This window comes from Arachis hypogaea, chromosome 19, assembly GCF_003086295.3.
Source record: "Arachis hypogaea cultivar Tifrunner chromosome 19, arahy.Tifrunner.gnm2.J5K5, whole genome shotgun sequence".
NCBI lineage: Eukaryota > Viridiplantae > Streptophyta > Magnoliopsida > Fabales > Fabaceae > Arachis > Arachis hypogaea.
The window spans coordinates 10,002,983-10,024,457 of NC_092054.1; the positions used below are offsets into that span (position 1 = coordinate 10,002,983).

The following is a 21,475-nucleotide window of genomic DNA, read 5'->3' on the forward strand; positions in this document are numbered from 1 at the left end:
ATATCAAAATTATTAAGAAGGACTAAATTTTTTATCTTCCTAAATTACTAATTATTTATTTACATTCATATATCCATACAACACATTAATTTCTACACCTTTCGGTGAATGACCCATTTAGCTACAGCTTTGATAGGATTTTTGAAAGGAAAAAAGAATTTCAAATGAGTTGTTTGCACTTTGAATGCAGGAAATGTATTTAGCATATTAGCATAATTGCTAATTCAATTAGCTCGTTATTGTGAACCAAAAGCAGGATGCAATTTTTCCAAATTTAAAGACTGTCAAATTGAGTAACATAAAGAGTTTGTGCAAAATATAGAATTCTGAAGTTCATAAAATTTTTTTTGGCAAACTACACACTCTGATCATTGAGAAATGTGATGAATTGGTCCATGTGATTCCTCATAATATGGTTGGAAGATTGTTGAATTTAAGTTGCTTGAGGGTTACGAACTGCGAGTCAATCAAAGTTATATTTGAAGAAGTTGATGATGATAATAGAAAACAAGATGTTATGCATAACATCAAGTTGCAAGATATTTATTTAGAAATACTCCCGAAACGGGAGAATATATTCAAATGGAAGAAAGAAGTAAAATGGAGTGATCTCAAATTGTAAAAGATATATTTATCTTCTTATAAAAAGATTTGGTTCTTCTTCTTAAATATTATATAAAAAGATTTGGTCCTTTTTAATAATTTTGGTATTAAAGATCCTTTTTAATAATTAATTGGTGTTTGCTATGGTACGATGATAAATTCATACGTACCAATACGTTTAAAATATGGACAAATAATAACAATCTACGTGGAATTTATTTTCCACATCAACATTTAATTTTTATTTTTTTAAATATATATTATATCACCACTTTTACTAATACACCCCTTTAATTAAATAAAAATAAAAAATTTTTTTTTTTTAATTTTATAAAAATTCTTAAATATCTTTCTTTTATTTTTGATTAGACAAAAATATCTTTTTAAATTAACAAAATTTTAAAATTCAATTAATCCTAATTTTATAGTTTCAAACAATTTAAACAACAAAACAAAAACATATTAAAAAAACAAAAAAATCAAAATTTCTTCATCTTCTCCAATTTCTCTAATCATTCGTGCCCCCTCTAAGCAAAATATATTAAAAAAAATAAAAAATCGATCGTTTTTCATCTTCTCCAATTACCCATCTAAAACAAAGCAGTAAAAGTCCCAAACCAAAATCCTAGGTTCTTTGCCGCCGCCGTCCATAGGCACCACTTCATTTACAAATGAGCCTCGTCAGGGATCAGACCCAAAAGTAATGCCTGAAAAGTCAAGAAATTCTTCACCTTTTCGTCGATTAAGCCTCAACATTGGCCATACAAGCAAAGGTTCTACCTCTAAAGAGATTGGGCACACGTCGCATTTGAGCTCCACACCAGCTCTTAAATCAAACATGCAAGATGTGAGGGACTATGTTAGATCAAACACTTTAGGCGATGATAAAACTTGTGATCCAGGCAGCGGCGAAGAACCTAGGGTTTTGGTTTGGGATTTTTACTACTTTGCTTGAGAGGGGTAATTGGAGAAGATGAAGAACGATTGGTTTTTTGTTTTTTTTTTATATGTTTTGCTTAGAGGGGGCACGAATGATTAGAGAAATTGGAGAAGATGAAGAAATTTTGATTTTTTGTTTTTTTAATATGTTTTTATTTTGTTGTTTAAATTATTTGAAACTATAAAATTAGGATTAATTGAATTTTAAAATTTCGTTAATTTAAAAGGATATTTTTGTCTAATCAAATAAAAGAATGATGTTTAAGACTTTTTATATATTAAATAAAAAATAAATGTTGATGTGGAAAATAAATTCCACGTGGATTGTTATTATTTGTCCATATTTTAAACATATCGGTACGTATGAATTTATCATCATACCGTAGCAAACACTTAATTAAATCTTCCTAACGATATTTTAGAATAATTTTCCTAAAAAAATAAAATATAAATAAATAAATATTTGTGCAAGAATATGAAATTTTTTATTTATTTTTGAGTATAAAAAATGATAGAAAGTGTCATGAGAGTAACCAGGAAACGATATCATCAATTTGATTATGGGGACCCAACATCTCTGCCAATTTAATGCAATCACTTTCCCAATCATCTTCCCACAGCCATGTCAGCAAGTTCTCTCTATTCACAGACCCATTATTAAAGTCCATAATACTCTCTATATCCAAGTGATGATTATTCTCATTTATTCCCACTTTCCAGCACTCTCCACTTTCCCCATTGGAGCTCATCTTGTTATTCACATTATCATTACTACTACCCTCTCTAGTTTGGTCCACACCCAAACTATTATTGCTAGTACTGATGCTTTCTTCATTTAAGATTCCAACCTTATGGTCAACTTGTTCATCTATCATTTGTTTCTCATACATTGTTGTCCAGTGTACTTTTTCTTCTTCCCCATCGTCTTCTGCTTTCAACACCGTGGTGCTAAACTTCATGAAATCCAAGTCCATGTCCAAGACCATGAAATCCTCCATGGTGTTGAACAAAGCCTCACTATATATGAAAGGAGTTGAAGGTGCTGGGATAAGAAAGTCTTCATGTTTGTTCTTGTGAGGTGCGGTGTCTTTAGGGTTTTGTGTGTTATTCTTGATGATGATGGACGAACGGCTTGATCTGATGCCACGTGGTCTTGGCTTAGGAGGAAGGACATCGGTGAAGCCTGGGAGGGAAGTGTGTATGGTAGTTGCTACTCTCGGGAAACAGTAGAGTTTCCTGCTGAGGTTAGAGTTCCAGTAATTTTTTATTTCGTTGTCTGTTCTTCCTGGCAAATGGCTTGCTATCGTTGCCCACCTAAACCAATTCAAGCCCAAGAGAATTTCAATCGTAAGAATATAGGTTAAAATATGAAATATAATTAAGTCTATAATTATTTTTTGTATATTATTTATATACACGTAATGATATGTCTATAAAAAAATTTTCGGTTACATTGATATAAAAAATAAATATAATTAAATTACTGTATAATTTTTTTTATACTATCAATATATTAAAATTAAATTCATATATAATTCACTTATATTTGTCAAAAAGTTTTTATAGAGAAATATTTGACTAATGCACACCTGAATTGCAATAAGAAAATTTAGGTGATTAACATTTTTTAGTTAATATATAGTCAATAAATTTATTTTAGCTAAGATTTTTCACATATTTAATTTTTTTTTTAAAAAATTAATTATTTCGCTGTCTCCTTTAATTTTTAAAATTCAAATGTGTGAACCTGTAGTCTATTTTTTTATTGATGATTGTTTTATACCTTTTTTTAAGAAAATATATGCGAGTGCTGGTCTGCTGGATATATGTTGACAAAAATATATTATATTATTGTATTTAATTTATATTTTTATACGCATTTTTAAATGCTCTTTAATTAATTGCTAAATAAAAAGTGATACAAATGCATCTTTATTTAGTATGTGTTTCTATTTTATATTTTTATTTTAGTATTTTTTACTTTTAAGATTTTCTATGAAAAAAAAATAGAAAACAGAATTTTAACTATTTTATTTTATTTATTATATATACATAGAACAAATAAGTATATAGGACATATAAGACTTAGGTTGATATGAGTTCTCTACGGATAGAATGCAGCATGTTTCACTATTGAGGGATGAGGACAACAGGAAAGATTAGCTAATTAGTAACTCAATAGAATGTTAAGGATTCTTTTGCTAATTTTTTTTTAATTGAAACTCTTTTCTTTAATTCCCACGTACCAAATTAAAAATACTATTACTAAAACACAAAAAATAAAAAAATATTTCAAGAATATTACAAATATTGTTCTCTTAGGCTGTGTTTGTTCATAAAAACCAGCTATAAAATCGTATTTGTCAGATGAGATATAAATAGAGACGATATTATTTTATATAATTTTGAATTAGTATATTTTGTATCTTTTCTGTGATACTGAAACACTAAACAAATACACAACTTAATTTTTTTTTTATTATCACAATCAAATTTTTATAATTATATTTTTTATTCTAAATTTGTTGTGATGAAAAAATGAAGATAAATTATATTTTTTATTTTATATTCAATTTATCATCAAATAAAATATAAAATACTACTAATTTTTGTATCTCTGTCTTTTTTGTTATGTTCTCCTTATTTTATCTTGTCTTATCTTATCCTCGAAACTAAATATAGCCTTAAGTAGCGTTAAGAAAAAAAAGATTGAATTATGTCTCAATATTCTATTTGATGAAAATAACTACTGCGATGAAGTGAGAAATCAGGAGTAAAATAAAAGTGAAGTTGGAGAGTTGAAAATGGTAAAAGAGGTAAAATGAAAATTAAAAAATTATATAAAGATATTTTTAAAAATAAATATTATTAAAATTTTAGTTTTCCACCTAATTGTAGAAATTTCAATTTCTTTTATCCTCACTTTCTAAAAATACTAAAAAAAAGAACTAAAATTTTATATCTCAAACATTCTTACCATTAAACACAATTCTTAAATTCGGGGCTCTAATCTTTAGAAACTACCACTACCTTAAATTTGTTACTTGCGGCACCTCAAGTATTCTAAAACATTCTCCAAATTTAATGAAGTGGTTTTAATATCCTCTTTGGTTTTATAATTATTTATGGATGAATGTTGTTATGGGGACAAACCTGTTGCCAAAAGAAGCTTGCAAGTTGACGATGGTGTCTTCCTCTTCAGCTGAAAAGTTCCCTCTTTTGATGCCACCTTTCAAATAGTTAACCCACCTCAGTCTGCAACTCTTACCACATCTTAATAATCCTTCACAACCCCAAAAACATCCTCATCATTATTAACAACCCAATTTTTCGCTTCATTAAGGAAGACTATATATATCATAAAAATAAAAAATATTAAAAGTCATGATTCATTCTCTTATTTATTTTTTAAAAATTTTTAAATAAAAATTTTAAATTTTCATTCTTTTTATATTTTTAAAAATAACATATTACTCATTTAAGTATTAAGAGATAATTAAAATAATAAATTAGAACTCTAATAATTATATACACACAAACCCCTCTCCCATCAAATCATCACCATCCTCAGTTTGCGTGGCCACCTTTCTCACCACCTTCATCTTCAAAAACTAACTTAATTATATATATACTACGTAAATTCGAAGTTTAAGGATAAAAGTTTTTAATTGAATTGGTTTGTATAATTTTTTAGGATAAAACACACTAATAAATTATTTCAGCCTCAAAATTACACCAATATTCTATTTTAATTTTCATTACAATAATCATGTTTTGAATGATTCTATGTACATTTTTTAGTAGTAAATGAAATCAATTGAATTCGATTTAACATGTATATGTTATATCAGTAATAAATCGAATAAACTAGATTTGATTTACTACTAATACAGCATATACTAATACATCATATATATGTAAATCGAATAACTACTTGTACTGATTATTGATATTTTCTACTTTTAAGTTAATTATTTATTTATTTTATATTAATTTTAAAACATAAATGTCAATACTCTGTAATAAATGTCAATAAAAAAATATCTCTATTTAAATTCAAGTAAAATATAAAAAAATCAAAATAAATATGAATAGAAATCTAATTTTTATGCTTTAGTTTAAATTTCAGAAAATCTACATTTTTATAAATTTATGAATTTAAAATGGAACAATAAATAATTTTTAAAAATTTTATTAAAAACCATCCTTTGACTAATTAACATCTAAAGAATTATTATCAGAACTATTAATGTTAAAAGAATTAATATAAAATATAGCTCTCTAAAATAACAGAGATTAAAATTTAAATTTTGTCAAAATAACATAGAGATTAAACAAGACATATATTTATGTACAACAATCGTCAGTGTATGTGCTCCCCACCAACAAGCTTTGAAGATTCCAACAACTTCATTAAGTAATGCAGGGAAAATAGTGAATAAATAGAAGGAAAGCTATAATTAATTCTCTCGAATTTTGTTCTATACACAATTCGTTCGACATCTTGAAATTGCTAAATATTTTTTTAGAAAAATAATTGTTACTAAAGGATAATTTGTCAATAAAAGACATATGAAAAAAAATTGAAATATATTTTTATATGTTAAAGTATCCGCATACACATTTTAAACATTTTGGATGTAATTAAACCGCAAATTAAATAAGAAAAATTTAAATGGATGAATTATAGTTTTCACTACATATTATTTTTAGAAGATGTGGCCGGGGGAATATAAATTAATAATGGAAACAAATATGTGTATATCTATCTACATATCTACATATTACATTGAAATTCAGGTAATTAAAAAATCATATATATATTTTTATGAAAGACATGCAACACTACTACACAATAATATAGTTAAGCATAACATTGGTATGATGGTATCTCCCCTTAAAATATATAAATATTTTGAAAAATTAATAAGATAAATTTTACTAACCGAAATAAATTAAGATAAAATTATTAATTTAATTTGGTGAAAACTCAAGTGCAGTTGATTTCACGTGAAGTTGATAATTGAGAGCCGTTAGAAGAAAATTTAATCAAATCATCTAACGGCTTTCAATTATCAACTTCACGTAAAGTTGACTGCACCTGAGTTTCCACCATTTAATTTATCCTAATACAAACTCTTTAATCCCCCACCCCCGCGCGCGCCCCCAATAAAACAAAGTAATAAAACTAAGAACCCCAAATAAAACAAAGTAATAAAACTAAGAAAAGTAGTAATTAAATAGCACTAAAAAGATATTTAACTAATTAATAAAGTGATAATACCAACCTGCATTTTTGGGCAATGACCTCCATGAACCTTCACCATTGGCTTTTATATACTTTGTTAATAGTTCATCCTCCTCTTCTGTCCACTTTCCCTTCTTCAACCCCACTTTTTCACAACAAGGAGCCCTTCCCATATTGAATTAGAAGAATGATCAAGAAATAATCTATTATATCCACTAAATTAATTTTCTACCTATTTATATTATTATTTACAAGTGGCACTACAATCAAGAAAAATACCAATGCAATGGCTACATATAATTAGGGTTTTGAAAGATTGAGAAGAAGGAGAACTAAAGGATGCATGCAAGAAATTTGTGTGTGAATGTGAATTGAATTGTAGAAAGGCAGAGGAATGTGAGTGATTTATAAGGGTGTGTTTATTATTGATTGTGAGATATGAACGGTGGAAGATTGTGCCACGTAGAGTGTCTATGAATGATACAGTGGTAGCTCACCCACTGTCGGCGAGAACCTCGTATAGTAAATATGTGGGTCAAATGTCAATCATGCATGTCCCATGTTACGTTACGTTTCTATATGGTCCTGTTTATTATTACTACATAGGACTTCCCATGTTACGTTCATGGTCCTGTTTATTATTACTAAGTTCATGCTCTTATTTAATATTTTATAAGAATAATAATGTTACATAGTCCTCGTCTATTTTTTTTATTTTTATGCAGATTTTATTAGAACTTTTTTTTTTAGAATTATTTCTGTCTAATTTTCTTTTTTTTTGTTTGGATTTCAAATCCTGATGTCTTTAAAAAAAAAATTAATTAAATTTTTAAATTATAAATTATAAATTTTAATAATATAAAAATAAATTATTAACTAATATTAATAAAAAGTATTGACTCTTAATATCTTTATTTTATATAAAATACTCCTCCTTTTCTAGCAAGTGAAATAGTACTAAAATGCATTAACATATTTGTCGGGAATGTATGTTCACAATATAATATATCGTGGGTGAAATAATTTATTATTATTATTTAACAAAAAATTAATATAATAAAATCTTTGAATAAATTTAAAAAATTATCATTAGTATAGAAATAATAATATTGAGTAATAAATTTTTATAGTTCAATTTAAATTATTTTTTATCATATAATTATTAAAAATATATTAATAATTCATATATATATATATAAATTTTTATTGGATGAAGACTAATAAATTTTATTTAGTAAATTATATATACATGACACATATAGAGATATATCATATATGATTATTGAATTAGTTTACTCTAAAAATTTTTAAGAATTATAATTACTGTATATTTGTCAATAGAAAATTTTTATAATAAACATGATATTAGAGTTTTGTCTAACTTGCAACTATTATGGTAATTAACACAAAATTTATTAATGATTGGGTGTGATTTAAATACTTGTAGAATTAATGATTAGTTAATAAAAAATTTATTAACTCTTGATAAAAAATTCGAACTATATGATTATAATGAGTGAATTAATAAAGCCTTGGCTAAGGGAATTGAATTATTAAAAAATAAATTTCTTAGGACATTCTTAATTCATTATAATAATGATAATATGTTAGAGTTTGACAATTGTATAAATCATATTCTAAGGGTTAACCACAAGTTGAAAAGATAACAGAAATTATATATATTCTGTTATTTTTTTATTTTAATTAGTAAAAATATATCATTTTATATTATTGGATCACTGAAGAGTGTTGTTAGACACTAATTTTAATTAATAAATTTAATATGAATATTTACTACGCACATGGTGTTAAATTTATGAGATTACACACTAATAAGTATTGTAATCTTTATGTTGATAAAGAATTATTTAATTATTAATTTTATTTGATCCCAAGAAAATGATTTTCTTAAATCAAATAGAATGTTATTATATCTTTTTTCTAGCATAAAAAATATAATAAAAGTGATAATTCATGAGAATGTTAAATGAGAATGTTAAATGATGATTAAGAATAATTAATGAGTTTTAAAATTTAAATTTTAAATTTGCATAAGATTCTAATTAAATGTATTTTAAATTGAGGTGTGATTTGATTTATAAAATTTTAATTTAAATAAGATAAATTCAAATCTAAAATAAAATAAGATTTAAATTCAAAAATTAAAATTAAGAATAACATGCATATCATACTATATATATGTAATCATGTAAAGGCACTACTCGAAAAAGATAACACACAATTTGTTTTTTTATCTCTACATATATAAATAGGGGCCTGCTACATATACAAGTCTTTTTGGCTTACAAGTCTTATAAGTTGGCACAAGCCCAACAAAAAACACGCATTACACTCCCACATTCAAGAGTAAATAAACGCACGTTATTCAATCACTTCCTGTTCCAAAATGCGCTACTCACCATGCATTATAAACGACTCTTCTTCTTCTTCCTCTATGAAAACGAGTTTCTTGTCAAATTTGAAGATAATGGAACTTCAGAAATACACCAAAACGATTACAGAAATACACACAAACGATTACAGAAATATACCCAAAGGATTATAGAAATACACCCAAACGATTACAGGAATTCACCCAAACAATTATAGAAATACACCCAAAGAATTACAGAAATACACCCAAAAGATTACAAAAACTACACCCAAAAGATTTAAGAAATACACCCAAAAATCGTTGAAGTACACCTTATGCATAATTCATAACTCTTTCTCTTTCTCCTCCTCATCTTTTGCTGTTTCTTCTTCTTCAAAAACGATTTCAGAGCTTGATGTCAAAAAACAATGGAAATCGAGAATAACGAAGAAAGAAAACAGAAAGAAAAGCACGTAAATGAAGAAGGAGAAAGAGAAGGCAAGAAACGAAAAAAAGAAGAAGAAAAAGAAGAAGAGGAAGAAGAACGTGCAGTAAGAAGAAAAAGAAGGTGCAGTGAAAATGTGCAGTAATGGTTGAAAAAGAAGAAATAGAAGACAAGAAACGAAAGAAAAGAAGAAAAAGAAGAAAAAGAAGAGGAAGAGGAAGAAGAACGTGTGCAAGAAGAAGGATGTGTATTTATAAAGACTTGTATAAAAAAAATACTTGTATGTGGAGAATTTCTCATATAAATATATGTGAATTTAATTTTTGAAAAAAAAATTAGTACAAAGAGTTGTAAATTTGAACAAGAATTTTTTAATTCAAATCATATTTTCATTAGACTATAAGTTGATAATAAGAATTAATCTCCGTGTGAATACGCATAATCCCTTCGTACAATCAAACGAAGAAAATTTTTTAACCTATTTCATCTCTCGTTCTTTAACCATTTACATGGTTGGAGGTTCATTTTGCTGCCTAATAATTTATATTTTTGAGATACTACCACATATAGTGATGAAGAACTTGGTCATCGTTATCAATGATGGATCTTATGATAATTTTGGGCAAAAGCCACATATTTTAGATGTACGATAAGCCAACACAGCTTTCAATAATTATAACTTTCGTTTTCTGTCTGTACGATAATAGAAGCTAAGTAATCTGGGATTTCTCATTGATCATATAACTATATATCCATTTCCCATACCTTAGATAGTGAAGGAAATATTAATTACGATCAACATTTTCAGAACAGCGAAAGAAGTTCGCTGGGATGATGTCTATGTATTCCGTGCAAACATTCCTATTTTAATTTTTTTTTGTGTGCAAGTATAAGTTTAGAGAGAAAAATAAGATAGTGTTTGGCCGTTTGGCAAGCCATATATGATTATCAAAATAAGTAGGTAACTAAGAATACAAGTTTCTCTAGGGATTTTAAAAGCCATTTTGGTACCACATAGATGGGGCACTACGAAGAATATGGAAACGTTCAGAAGAATTTCGAATGGCGGAGAGTGGAAAAAATTAATTTTAATTCTCTTTTGATAGAGAATGGGATGTATTGGGAGTGAAAAATGATTTTTTTTTTTTGTTCTTTAAAGATTATACATTGTATGTTCGGCGATAGAAAAAGAGTGTACGAGTGAAAGATCAATTAATTACTCGAATTTTAGTATGAATTTAATTTTGAGATTTGTTTGAAAGTTTTAAAATTCTGGAGATGGCTCAAAAATTAGGTGAAGGGTTAGAAAAGGTGTTGGATGTCGGTCATTTTGATGTCAAAGGAAGAGATGCATACATTATAAAAGTGAGGGTAAAAATTGAGGAGAATAGGCCGATTAAAGACACGCTCATGATTGTTGGCACAGAAAAAATTCTACTTTTGATAGTATTATAATACGAGAGACTTAGAATGGTCAGTCCCTATTGTGTTAGAATAGGACACAATCATAAAATCTGCCCACTTTTTATAGTTGATTCACGGGAGAATAGATTGAAGGAGGAAAAGGTGGGAGATTGGATTAAAGCGTACCAAATTGAAATTTGAGTGGAGATTAAAGAAGAGCACAAGAACAATGATAATAGAGAGAGTCATCTCAATCAAAATATATGCAAAAAAAAAAAAAATCTATGCCAGACTGTTTGATTGAAGGTCTCTTAGGCCTGAATATAAGAGACAAAATAAAAAGAGAGCGGTATACTAAAATTCCAACTCAAGAAGAGTTGCATGGTGACAAGGAGAACCAATCTGAGGGGGCTCTAGTTCTGCCCAGCCTAACAATGATGAATAATTAGAAGAAAAACATAATGGTAGCAGCAAAAGAAGTGAAGATCCTAACTAAAAATTAGCAAAATAATGGTAGCACAAGAAAATACACTTTATAATTCAATAGATTGAAGAGCATGGTGGAACCTGAAAATATTAGTGGTAATAAAAAGAGAACTCATGAGGTTGATGATTGTGATAATATGATCATTGAAGTTAATGGAAAAAAAGTTTTTTCTTTGGAGATGGTGGAGGGTGCCAGTCATCCAGTGGCACCCAATTCGCCATGAGAATCCTTTCATAGAACTATCAAAATTTAGAGAGACTCTTGACAGTCGATAACCTTAAATGGATGTACCAATCCCACTCTCCTAAAGTGATTTTTATCAGTGAAACAAAAAATCAACATCGAAATGTGGAAAGAAAGATTACAGCATGTGGTATCAAAACCTCATTATTGTTGACCCGAATAGTTTGGCAAGAGGACTAATGCTAGCTTAGAAGGACATTGTGAATGTGAAGGTGCTCTCGTATAATTCCTTTTCGGTGATTATTGTGGTTAAAGGCTTGGGTAAGAATGCAAAATGGAGGCTGGTAGGAATTTACGTCAGTACAAATGAAACGGAAAGGCTTGATCAATTCAATAAAATATCTTTTTATCTGTCACAATTCAAAGGAAAGGTGGTGGTGGTGGGAGACTTCAATGCAATCAAGAGCCATGAAGAGAAACAGAGAGGTATCCTTCGATCTGCTAATTCAATTGATAATTTTAATAATTTTATTAATGACAATCAATTAGTAGACCTCGGTATGATATGTTATGAGTTCATGTGGTCAAATAGACGAGCTAGTGAGGAGTTAATAAAGGAAAGATTAGATCGTTGTTTGTCTGGTTTGACATGGAGAGAGTGGTTTGGGGCGGCTGTGGTTAAAAGATAAATAGAAAATAGTTCGGACCATACTCCTTTAATCCTAGATTCAGACCCCCGACCTGAAAGACTAATAGAAGATTCAAGTTCTAGGATAGATGGTGTGGCGAGGAGGAAGTAAAGAGAATTGTGAAAGATGTTTGGGGGCTAACCATTGAAGCTCTCCGATGTACTCTCTATCCCAGAAGCTCAAGCAATATCAGCACAGACTAGTACAGTGGTAGCAACAATCTCAGTCCAATTCGAAAATACTAGTTTGCAGCTGGAAGGAAAAAGGGCCGAGTGTATCTTTGGAGGCAGCGAGTTGATTGAACTTAAGAACAGATTAGAGAAAGAGATGAGAGAAGAAAGTTATTGGAAGGAGAAGTCTAGATGTAAATGGTTGAAAGAACGAGACAGCAACACAAAGTTCTTCCATCAAAGGTTCTAATCTACAAATCGAAAGAATAAAATCTGGGGACTAGCTGGAGAAGATGGAGAAGTCGCTTCTGATCCAGCAAGTATAGCAAAGGTGGCTGAATCCTATTTTCAGAAATTTTTATGGCTGCCAACCAAACTGATTCGAGAACACTTTTTGAGGATTTCAGACCTATGATTACACTTAATATGAAACATAAGCTACTGAGACCAGTTTCACTTGAAGAGACTAAGAGAGTTACATTTAGTGTTTGCGCTCAGAGTGCTCCAAGAAATAATGGATTCACAGCCAAATTTTATCAATTTTTCTAGGATGTTATAAGTAACGATGTGCACAGGGTTGTTTATAGTTTCTTTAGAGATGGAAAAATTTTAAAAAGTTTCAACCACATTCAAATCTATTTAATACCCAAGATCCCAGATGTCAGAGATATATCATAGGTTACACCTATTAGTCTTTCATCAGTCTTTTACAAGTTATATCAAAAGTACTTGTTCATAGACTACAATCACTTGTGAATAATATTGTGAGTCCTAATCAAAGTGCTTTCTTGAAAGAAAGGTTAATATCTGATAATATTCTAATAGTTCATGAGTACATGCATTATCTTAAGTTAAAAAGATCGTGTTTGGTGAATGAAATGGCTCTAAAGCTAGATATGTGTAAGGCCTACGATAGAGTGGAGTGGTATTTTCTGTGGTTCATTATGGAGAGGATGAATTTTGATACTAGATGGATAACATGGATCAAAGAATTGGTTTTTACTGTTTCTTACTCTATAATTGTGGAGGGCCAACCTTTTGACTTTTTTAGGCCAAGTAGGGGTATCCGTCCCCTATTACTGTATCTTTTCCTCTTTTGTGTAGAACGACTTTCCTTTCTGCTACACAGAGAAGAGCAAAACAAGATTATTCAGGGAATTCAGATTCACAAAAGAAGTCCGGCTGTTAACCACCTTCTCTTTGCAGATGACTCCATTTTATTCTGTAAAGCATCAGAAAAATCATGTGCTAATATCATGACTCTACTCTATGACTATGAGATGGTTAGTGGACAAAAAGTCAACCTAAGTAAGTCAGTAGTCTTCTTCAGTCATAATACTCCGCTCCATATTAGACATCAACTAGCAAAAATTTTGAATATTGGCCATATAGGGTCCAAGATAAATATATAAGCCTCCCATCAACTGTACAAAGATATAAAAAAGTCACTTTTTGAGCCATCAAAGATAAAATACAAAAGAAGGTACAATCTTGGAAGAGAAATCTATTATCAGCAGGTGAAAGACATGTCCTAATTAAGGTTGTTGGAGAAGCAATGCCTATGTATAGTCTATCCTATTTTAAGCTATCTGATTCACTTATAGATGAGATTCACAAGATTTTTTTAACACAATTATGGTGGGGTCAGAGAGGCACTGAAAGGAAAATATCATGGATTAGTTGGGACAAAATGACAAAACCCAAAAGAGAAAGAAAATTGGGTTTCAAAGATATGCGTGCACAAAATTTGGCTCTGCTTGAAAAATAATTTTGGAGATTGGTTGTTAATCCTAATGCACTACTTAGCAAAATGTTAAAGGGTAGGTATTTTAGATATAAGTCTTCTTTGACCGTAGACAAAGGGAGACTAATCCTTCTTGGGGCTGGCAAAGTCTTTTAGAGGGTAAAAAAGTAGTGAAAAAAGGATTGTTGTGGAGTATAGGTTTAGGAGATGATGTTAATGTTTGGCAAGAACCCTAGCTGCCGCCCCCATACCCATATCATATTAATCTCAGCAATCAATCCATCAACATGTTTTCAATAATTAATAGAGTAAACGACTTACTGACCACAAGAAGAAGATGGAATAGAGAGCTTATCGAATTAATCTTTCTCCCTGAAGTAAGTATCCACATTTTCTCTGTAGAGTTGAATAATAATGGCAAGGACTCTCTGATTGGGCCTTGAACTCCAAGAAGCAATATGATGTAGCGTCTGGATATGTGGTTGCGTACGGCTTTGCGCACGAACCAATCAATCAACTACCTGCAATCATGCAAAACCCAAGAAGTTGAAGGAAAATTTGGGGTTTACAATTACCAAAACAAAGATAAAATTCTTTTTGTCGCGAGCTGTGCATGAAAGTTTACCTGTACTGAGCCTCATCCACTAGTATTTCTAGTCGACTCCACCTTTGTCTCCCAGATGTAAATTAGCCCTAGAAACCATCATTCACTGTCTTTGATGGTGCGGTCCTGCTCAGGAGATATGGGGAGCAGTTGATTTGAAGTTGGTGCCGCCATTGCAAAGTGTTTCTGCCTTTATGGAGTGATGGATTTAGGTACTATTAGGTGCTGGAAGTGGGAGAGAAGGTAACGACACCCTCAACATCTTAGTTGCTCTTTGTTAGACATTGTGAAACACACATAATAAAGAAGTGTTTGAAAATAAGAAGACTCATGTCCAACAGATCTCAAACTCAATAAGGAAGATTTGCTGGGAGATGAATAGAAGACAATTTTTTTAATTTTCTAATGTATTTTTCTTTGTTTAGTTTATTGGTTATTACTGTAGCCATTTATGGCTTCAATTGAAAAAATCTCGTTGTTATTTTTTTTTGTTCCACATTGAACTTTGTTCCACATTGAACTTTGTATCACTTTCTTAAAGTAATGCAATTACCTTCACTTTGAAAAAAAAAATACAAATTTCTCTCTCTTATATTTAGAAAACAACATTAGTCTCCTTAATTAAAAACTAGTATATCTAAATTTAAAAAGCAATCTAAACAAAAATTACAAATCATAAATTATAAATTATAAATCTTATATTCTAAATATAAAATTTTAAATTCTAAATATAAAATTTCAAATTATAAATCTTAAAGTAAATCCTCGACTATAAGTCTATATTTTTAATCTAATATTTTGCTTTTAATAGTGAGTGGTTGAATAATAATAATAATAATTTTTTAAGAATTAGAGTTTGGTAATATATTGATGATATGAAATGTTAATTAATAATATTATTTATATAATTAATTTTATGAGATTTGGTTGTAACATCCTCACTATCAGAAGTCACGCTTCCGGCTGCGGTACTCTGATAAAAAGAAGTATTACGACTACTTTACATATTAAATACTAAAATAGGAGCCTGTGACTCGACACTGTATCGCTAATTTCTTTGAACATCGGAAGTAAATGCTTTATCTTAAAAAAAACAAACAAGCAGGCATAGATTCATATACAAGACTCCTTACATAATAACTCAATATATTATACATATAAAACATACAATTCCTATCCCTCTTACAAACTTGTAATAACAAAGACGAGGAAAGGAAATAATCTAAATAATACAACAGCATATAAACCAAACGCAGTATAACTCTTTTTAATGCTTCTTCATCCGGTTCCTGAAAAGGTAAAGCTGTAGGGGGGTGAGAACCTAACCACACGGTCTCACCATGGAATTTCAAAGTTGTCATAAGAAGATATTTAATAAGAAAACTGTTCTCAAACTCAGTGATTATCATTGCTTTATGAATCTTTTAAAATCCTTAGGAAATCGTTCAAAAACTTTTTCAAAGAAATAATGTTTAATCTTTCAAAAATTCAAAACATTTTCTTTCTTATAAGAAAATCTCAATCAGAAACCAACCATGCAATCAAACAACACAGTCATCAATTCAGCACCAAAGTTCATTCTCAAATGTAGCACACTAGTACAAACACAAACAAGACAGACAAAGAAAGCACAAGTAGGTAGCAGTTACAGCAAATAGTTCAAGTAGCAGTTAAGAACAGTTTAGCAATTAGGCAAACCAAAACAAGTTCAAACCCAAGCAAAACATACAAATGCATATAATGCATGCCTGTTCTATGGCTGATGAGGCTCATCTGTCGGTTATCCAGCCAACCCGACAAGTCTGAATTGTCCTTAGACTGTCCCCCGACGTGCATCCCCAAGAGTCTACGCATAGCTTTTTCTCAAATAATCAATATTGCTCAATGGGGGTAACATTCCCGGGAATTTATATAGTGCCCGGTCACACTTACGTCGTAGGGTCAACAGAGTATCGAGTTTTCAACCTGGTACACGTGGTGGCAAGCCACGACACTTAATCTAGGGAACATCGTATCTCAGATATTTCAAATTCATAAGCCATATAAATAATTCATTCATCATTCATCAATATCTAAGCCATTCTCAATATCATCATCATTCGTCAATCCATATCCCATTTCCAAATTCATTCAAAAATCATATTTTAAATCAATCCTCATCATCCTTCTTTCCGTTTCGTTCACTAACAATTCTCAATCCAAAACATAACTTTTTCTTTGATAAGTGAAGTAATCTTAAATCATATAATGCTTAAAATTAAACCTTTTAAAACAACTACTTCAAATGAAACTTCTAATTTTATAAAATTTCGGCAGCATCTCCTCTAAAACTCGGATTCTGCCACCCTTTTCGGGTCCCATCCAAACATTTCTCAAACCTTTTCCAAACTTCAATCATTTTCCAAGATTCAGCTAGTTCCAATATCAAATTATTTTCAAAGCGAATCAGTGCCCATAATAAATCTCTTTTTAAAATCAAACCAGCTCAAATACTAAATCATTTATAAAGTCATTTATAAAGTCACTAACTCAAAATTAAACCATTTCTAAAGCCAATTCCTTTACTTCATCAAAATAGCTTCAAAACCAAGAAAAGCCATTTTTCATAATAATCAACTAAATAACCTTTCAAACTAATTTCTTTTCAGCAATCACAAACTACTCAAGCAATGAAGCAATCAGTCATTCAGTCCAGCAAACAACCACATTTAGAAGACAATTATAATCACAGGCATATGTTCTCTCACATTAATATCTATTTATCACAAATCTGTAATATAAATTAGATTTTAAGAAAAACCCCTACCTTGACTCGTCGAAACCATAACTCAAAACGTGTCAACGAAACCATTTCTCTTAACCCGAAACCAACAGCAACCACAAACTCAGTCCTTGATCACTTTCGCAGCACTCACAGCAACTTAAGAGACGCCCAAAACACGACCCTATGTTACCAGAACCTCAGAATTTATAACCAAATATAACAGAATACTGACACGGGTTTTTGAAACATAAATACTTACCGAACTAATAAAATGAAACAGCGGCGGTCGCTGAACCGGTTTGGCGGCAGCTCCGGCAGCCACCTCGAACGGCAGCGACGACCAGAACTCCGGCAATGGCGACTGAAACAAACATACAGCGATGATTAAGCTCCCGAAAATTTAAAGGAAAAGAAAGCCAACTTAAAACCTTACTGGCGGCAGATCTCAGTGGCGGCAGAGGTGTTCTCCGGCGGTAGGACTCGGATAGAAGCTCCGGCAGTGGCGGATCTGGCGGCGACGGCTTCTCAACGGCAACACACCCCACGACGGCCACTCCCGCGCAACGTCTCTCTCTCTCTCTCTCTCTCTCTCTCTCTCTCTCTCTCTCTCTCTCTCTCTCTCTCTCTCTCTCTCGGTCCTGGTCTTCCTTGCGACGGCGATGAGTGGCGCGGTGGTAGCGGCGGTCCACGATGGTGGCGACGAGCTGGAGCACAATGGCAGCGGCTATGGACGACAGCAAGCTCGATGACAACAGCGGCCTCTTCTCCTTCTTAGCTCGGTCCGGCAGCTCGGTGGCGGTGGTTGTGGCAAGACGCATCAGCGGCAGTCGTTTCCCTCCCTTCCTTCTTCTCCGTTTAGCCCTCTTTTCTCTCTTTCCTTTCTTTTCTCTCTGTCTCAGTATGTATGGGTTTGTGTGTGTTACAGATGTGAAGGGGTTAGGAGGGTGAGGGGGTAATGGCGGCTGTTGAAGGAAACATGGGAGGTATAGGTGTGTCTGTATGTATGTGGCTGGATGGAACAACAACAACAACAACAACAACAACAACAACAACAACAACAACAACAACAACAACAACAATAATAATAATAATAATAATAATAATAATGATTAAGTCAATGGTGCAAGAAGGCTGTTAATGAAGTCCGTTTCGAAAGCTACACACGATTTCTAATAAAAATTATGATATAATGTATAAATTTAAAATCTAATTTAATTCTTTAAAATTATTTAAAAAAATATTATTTATTATCAATTTGCTAATTGGATTTTAATTAAGTATTCTAATTTAAAATTAAAGATAATTAATTTTCTTTGTTTATAAAATTAAAGTATTAAATTCTAAAATCTCAATTATTTAACTAAATCGTATAAAATTCTTATTCTTTTACAACTGTTAAGCTCTATAATTTAAATATAGAAAATTATTCAATAATTATAAAATTAAGTGAAATTTCTAATTTAATTGTCAAAACTTGATTTAATTACTTTTAATAAAATAATTTTCTAAAAATAAAATATTTAATAAATAAATAAATTGAAATTAACTCATAATAATATTTTTTCCGAAAATTATGGATCTTACATCCTACCTACCTTATAAGAATTTCCGTCCTCGAAAATTGATACAAAATGAAAGAGACTTTATATCACTTTATTTTCAAACACATTTTAAGAAAAACAAAAGATTGCAGCATATATATATATATATATATATATATATATATATATATATATATATATATATATATATATATATATATATATATATATATATATATATGTACAGTTTTATATACCAAGATTTTCATATGGTATGAGGATATAAGGATATATAGGTGTGATGCGAAATAGAAGCTACAAAACAAGCTTGGTGGAAAAGATCACAAAGCAGACTTGTATTGAAACAACGTGACTAACGTTCTCAATACTGATCTCGCACCGACTTCAAAGATTCAACTATTCAAATTTTAACATAACTTATCTTCATCATTCTCAATCGTACTTCATCAATCAATTCATCTGAGGATTCTCAACCTCATCAAATACTTTGCAAATCTTAGTAGTCACAAACTTAACATCAATAAAACTCTTTCACATGAAACAAGATTCCATAATCTTTGCTACATCGTATGTTTACAAATTTCACCTTCTGCGTTCACCAAACGTGTCCTAAAGGACTAATGTGCCATTTACTAAGTCTAACGGTCGCACAAGACACCAAAACTAATATCGAGTATACTCAGAAGGATAATAGACCATAGAAAATAAAGAACAGTGACAAGGACCGTGTTTGCGAGAATTTGAAAGAATTGTGGAAATCACAAGTAGACAAGGATGAACAAGCAATAAAGACTGCTGGAAAGAGAATCAATTAATAACTTTAAGGATAACTCTTGAATTGAAGGAATTCGATAAGACCAATAAGATGAAAAACAATGCAGTATTTTGAAATGAATTCAAGCGGAGTCAAGTAAATATGAGGTTTACAAAAGGAGAATATCCAAAACTAAAGGCAAAGCTCTCAGAACTCGAGTTTGATTTAAAAATATTTTCGAATACATTGTTCTTGAAGAATGAAAATCTTAAGGGAAGATCATTTCACGTTTTACCAAAAAAGATAAGTAAAAAAAAAAAATCTTCCAACAGAATAATAAAAATATGAATGTAACATTATTTCAATATAAATTCAAGTTGAAACAGATTACATAAAATTTGAAAAAGGAGAGACTAATTTGGCTAAGAGAAAAATTCTATTTATTATTTTTTTTTTCGTTTTTTATGTTAAGCATGCATGAAAATTACGATCTTGTTGGAAGGAAACTCGAAATAAAGTTTTGCTTATAAAAGAAAAAGAAGATGCATTACAATGAAACATATTTAAATCACATACAAAAATTTTCAAAGTAAGAGAGTGTAAGCTAGGTTAAAAGTGATTTTATTAAAACTTCAAGAGATGGTTGTGTCGCTCCAAAACAAATTCAAGTTACAGCAAAAGAGGCACTGCCCAAATAAAGGAATGCAGAGTCAAAAACAACCTTACATAAAAATAAATCAAATCTTATTTAAAAAGGCTTAAAACAATCCAAGAATATGCTAGAAATCACACCTTATAAGGATATTCAATAATATTAAAATGCATTAAGTACGTTCAAAGAGATACAAATCGCAAGAAGAGAAGAATAAGTGACAAGAGTAAGATTCACATGAATTCGGAAGGTGTAGGATTACAACTAAGCAACAATGTATAGACATGAGAAAACATTTCAGAAGGAGTCATTTCACATCTTAACAAGAAATATTGAATCTAGGAACTCCAAAGGAAACAAGAAAAGGGTAGTGATAAATTGGATCAAAACAAACTGAAACTAAATTAGAGAAGCGCAAAGATTACAAAAATATGAAGGAATGGTTCTAGTCACCAACAAACTAGGATGGTTAAAAGTCGTGAAGTATGTCAGAAGAAAGAATTGAAATGCAAATAGGAAAGAATTTTGATTTCAAAGAACTTCAATAGAAATCCTAAAAGAGAACAGGGTTATTATTTACAAAATTCAAGAGAATTAGTAAAAACATGAATATTGTGTCATATTAAAACAATTTCAAGTCGAACTTGAGCATAATGTATGATTTGTGTAATGAAAGTATATAAATACAATATTTTTCAAAAAAAACTAAACAAAGGTAAATATTATGTTATACTAGATCAAATTCAAATTAAAATAATTTGTGTGAAGTTTATTAAATGAAAATTAACTGAAATGAAAATAGAAATCTTGCTTTAGAAAGTTTAAAGAGTTTGTAGATACATAATTAAGTAAA

At 30.1% G+C, this 21,475-nt stretch overlaps 1 protein-coding gene across 1 annotated transcript; it reads right to left on the minus strand.

The window, feature by feature from the left end:
* Window positions 1-2,063: 2,063 nt before the first annotated feature.
* On the minus strand, window positions 2,064-6,963 carry LOC112777866 (uncharacterized). The gene is made up of 3 exons (XM_025822251.1): window positions 6,831-6,963; window positions 4,696-4,825; window positions 2,064-2,856 (listed from the first exon to the last, which is right to left on the minus strand). The coding sequence occupies exons 1-3, from the start codon at window positions 6,961-6,963 to the stop codon at window positions 2,064-2,066; spliced, it is 1,056 nt and encodes a 351-aa protein (XP_025678036.1).
* Between the last annotated feature and the right edge of the window lie 14,512 nt (window positions 6,964-21,475).

What these genes read in the sequence shown, in the direction of transcription:
- LOC112777866 (XM_025822251.1), bottom strand. Translation starts at nt 6,963, where the DNA reads ATGGGAAGGGCTCCTTGTTGTGAAAAAGTGGGGTTGAAGAAGGGAAAG. An exon ending in GTCATTGCCCAAAAATGCAG is followed by an intron (nt 4,826 to 6,830) that starts GTTGGTATTATC and finishes GGGGTTGTGAAG; the next exon opens with GATTATTAAGATGTGGTAAG. An exon ending in CAAGCTTCTTTTGGCAACAG is followed by an intron (nt 2,857 to 4,695) that starts GTTTGTCCCCAT and finishes GAATTGGTTTAG; the next exon opens with GTGGGCAACGATAGCAAGCC.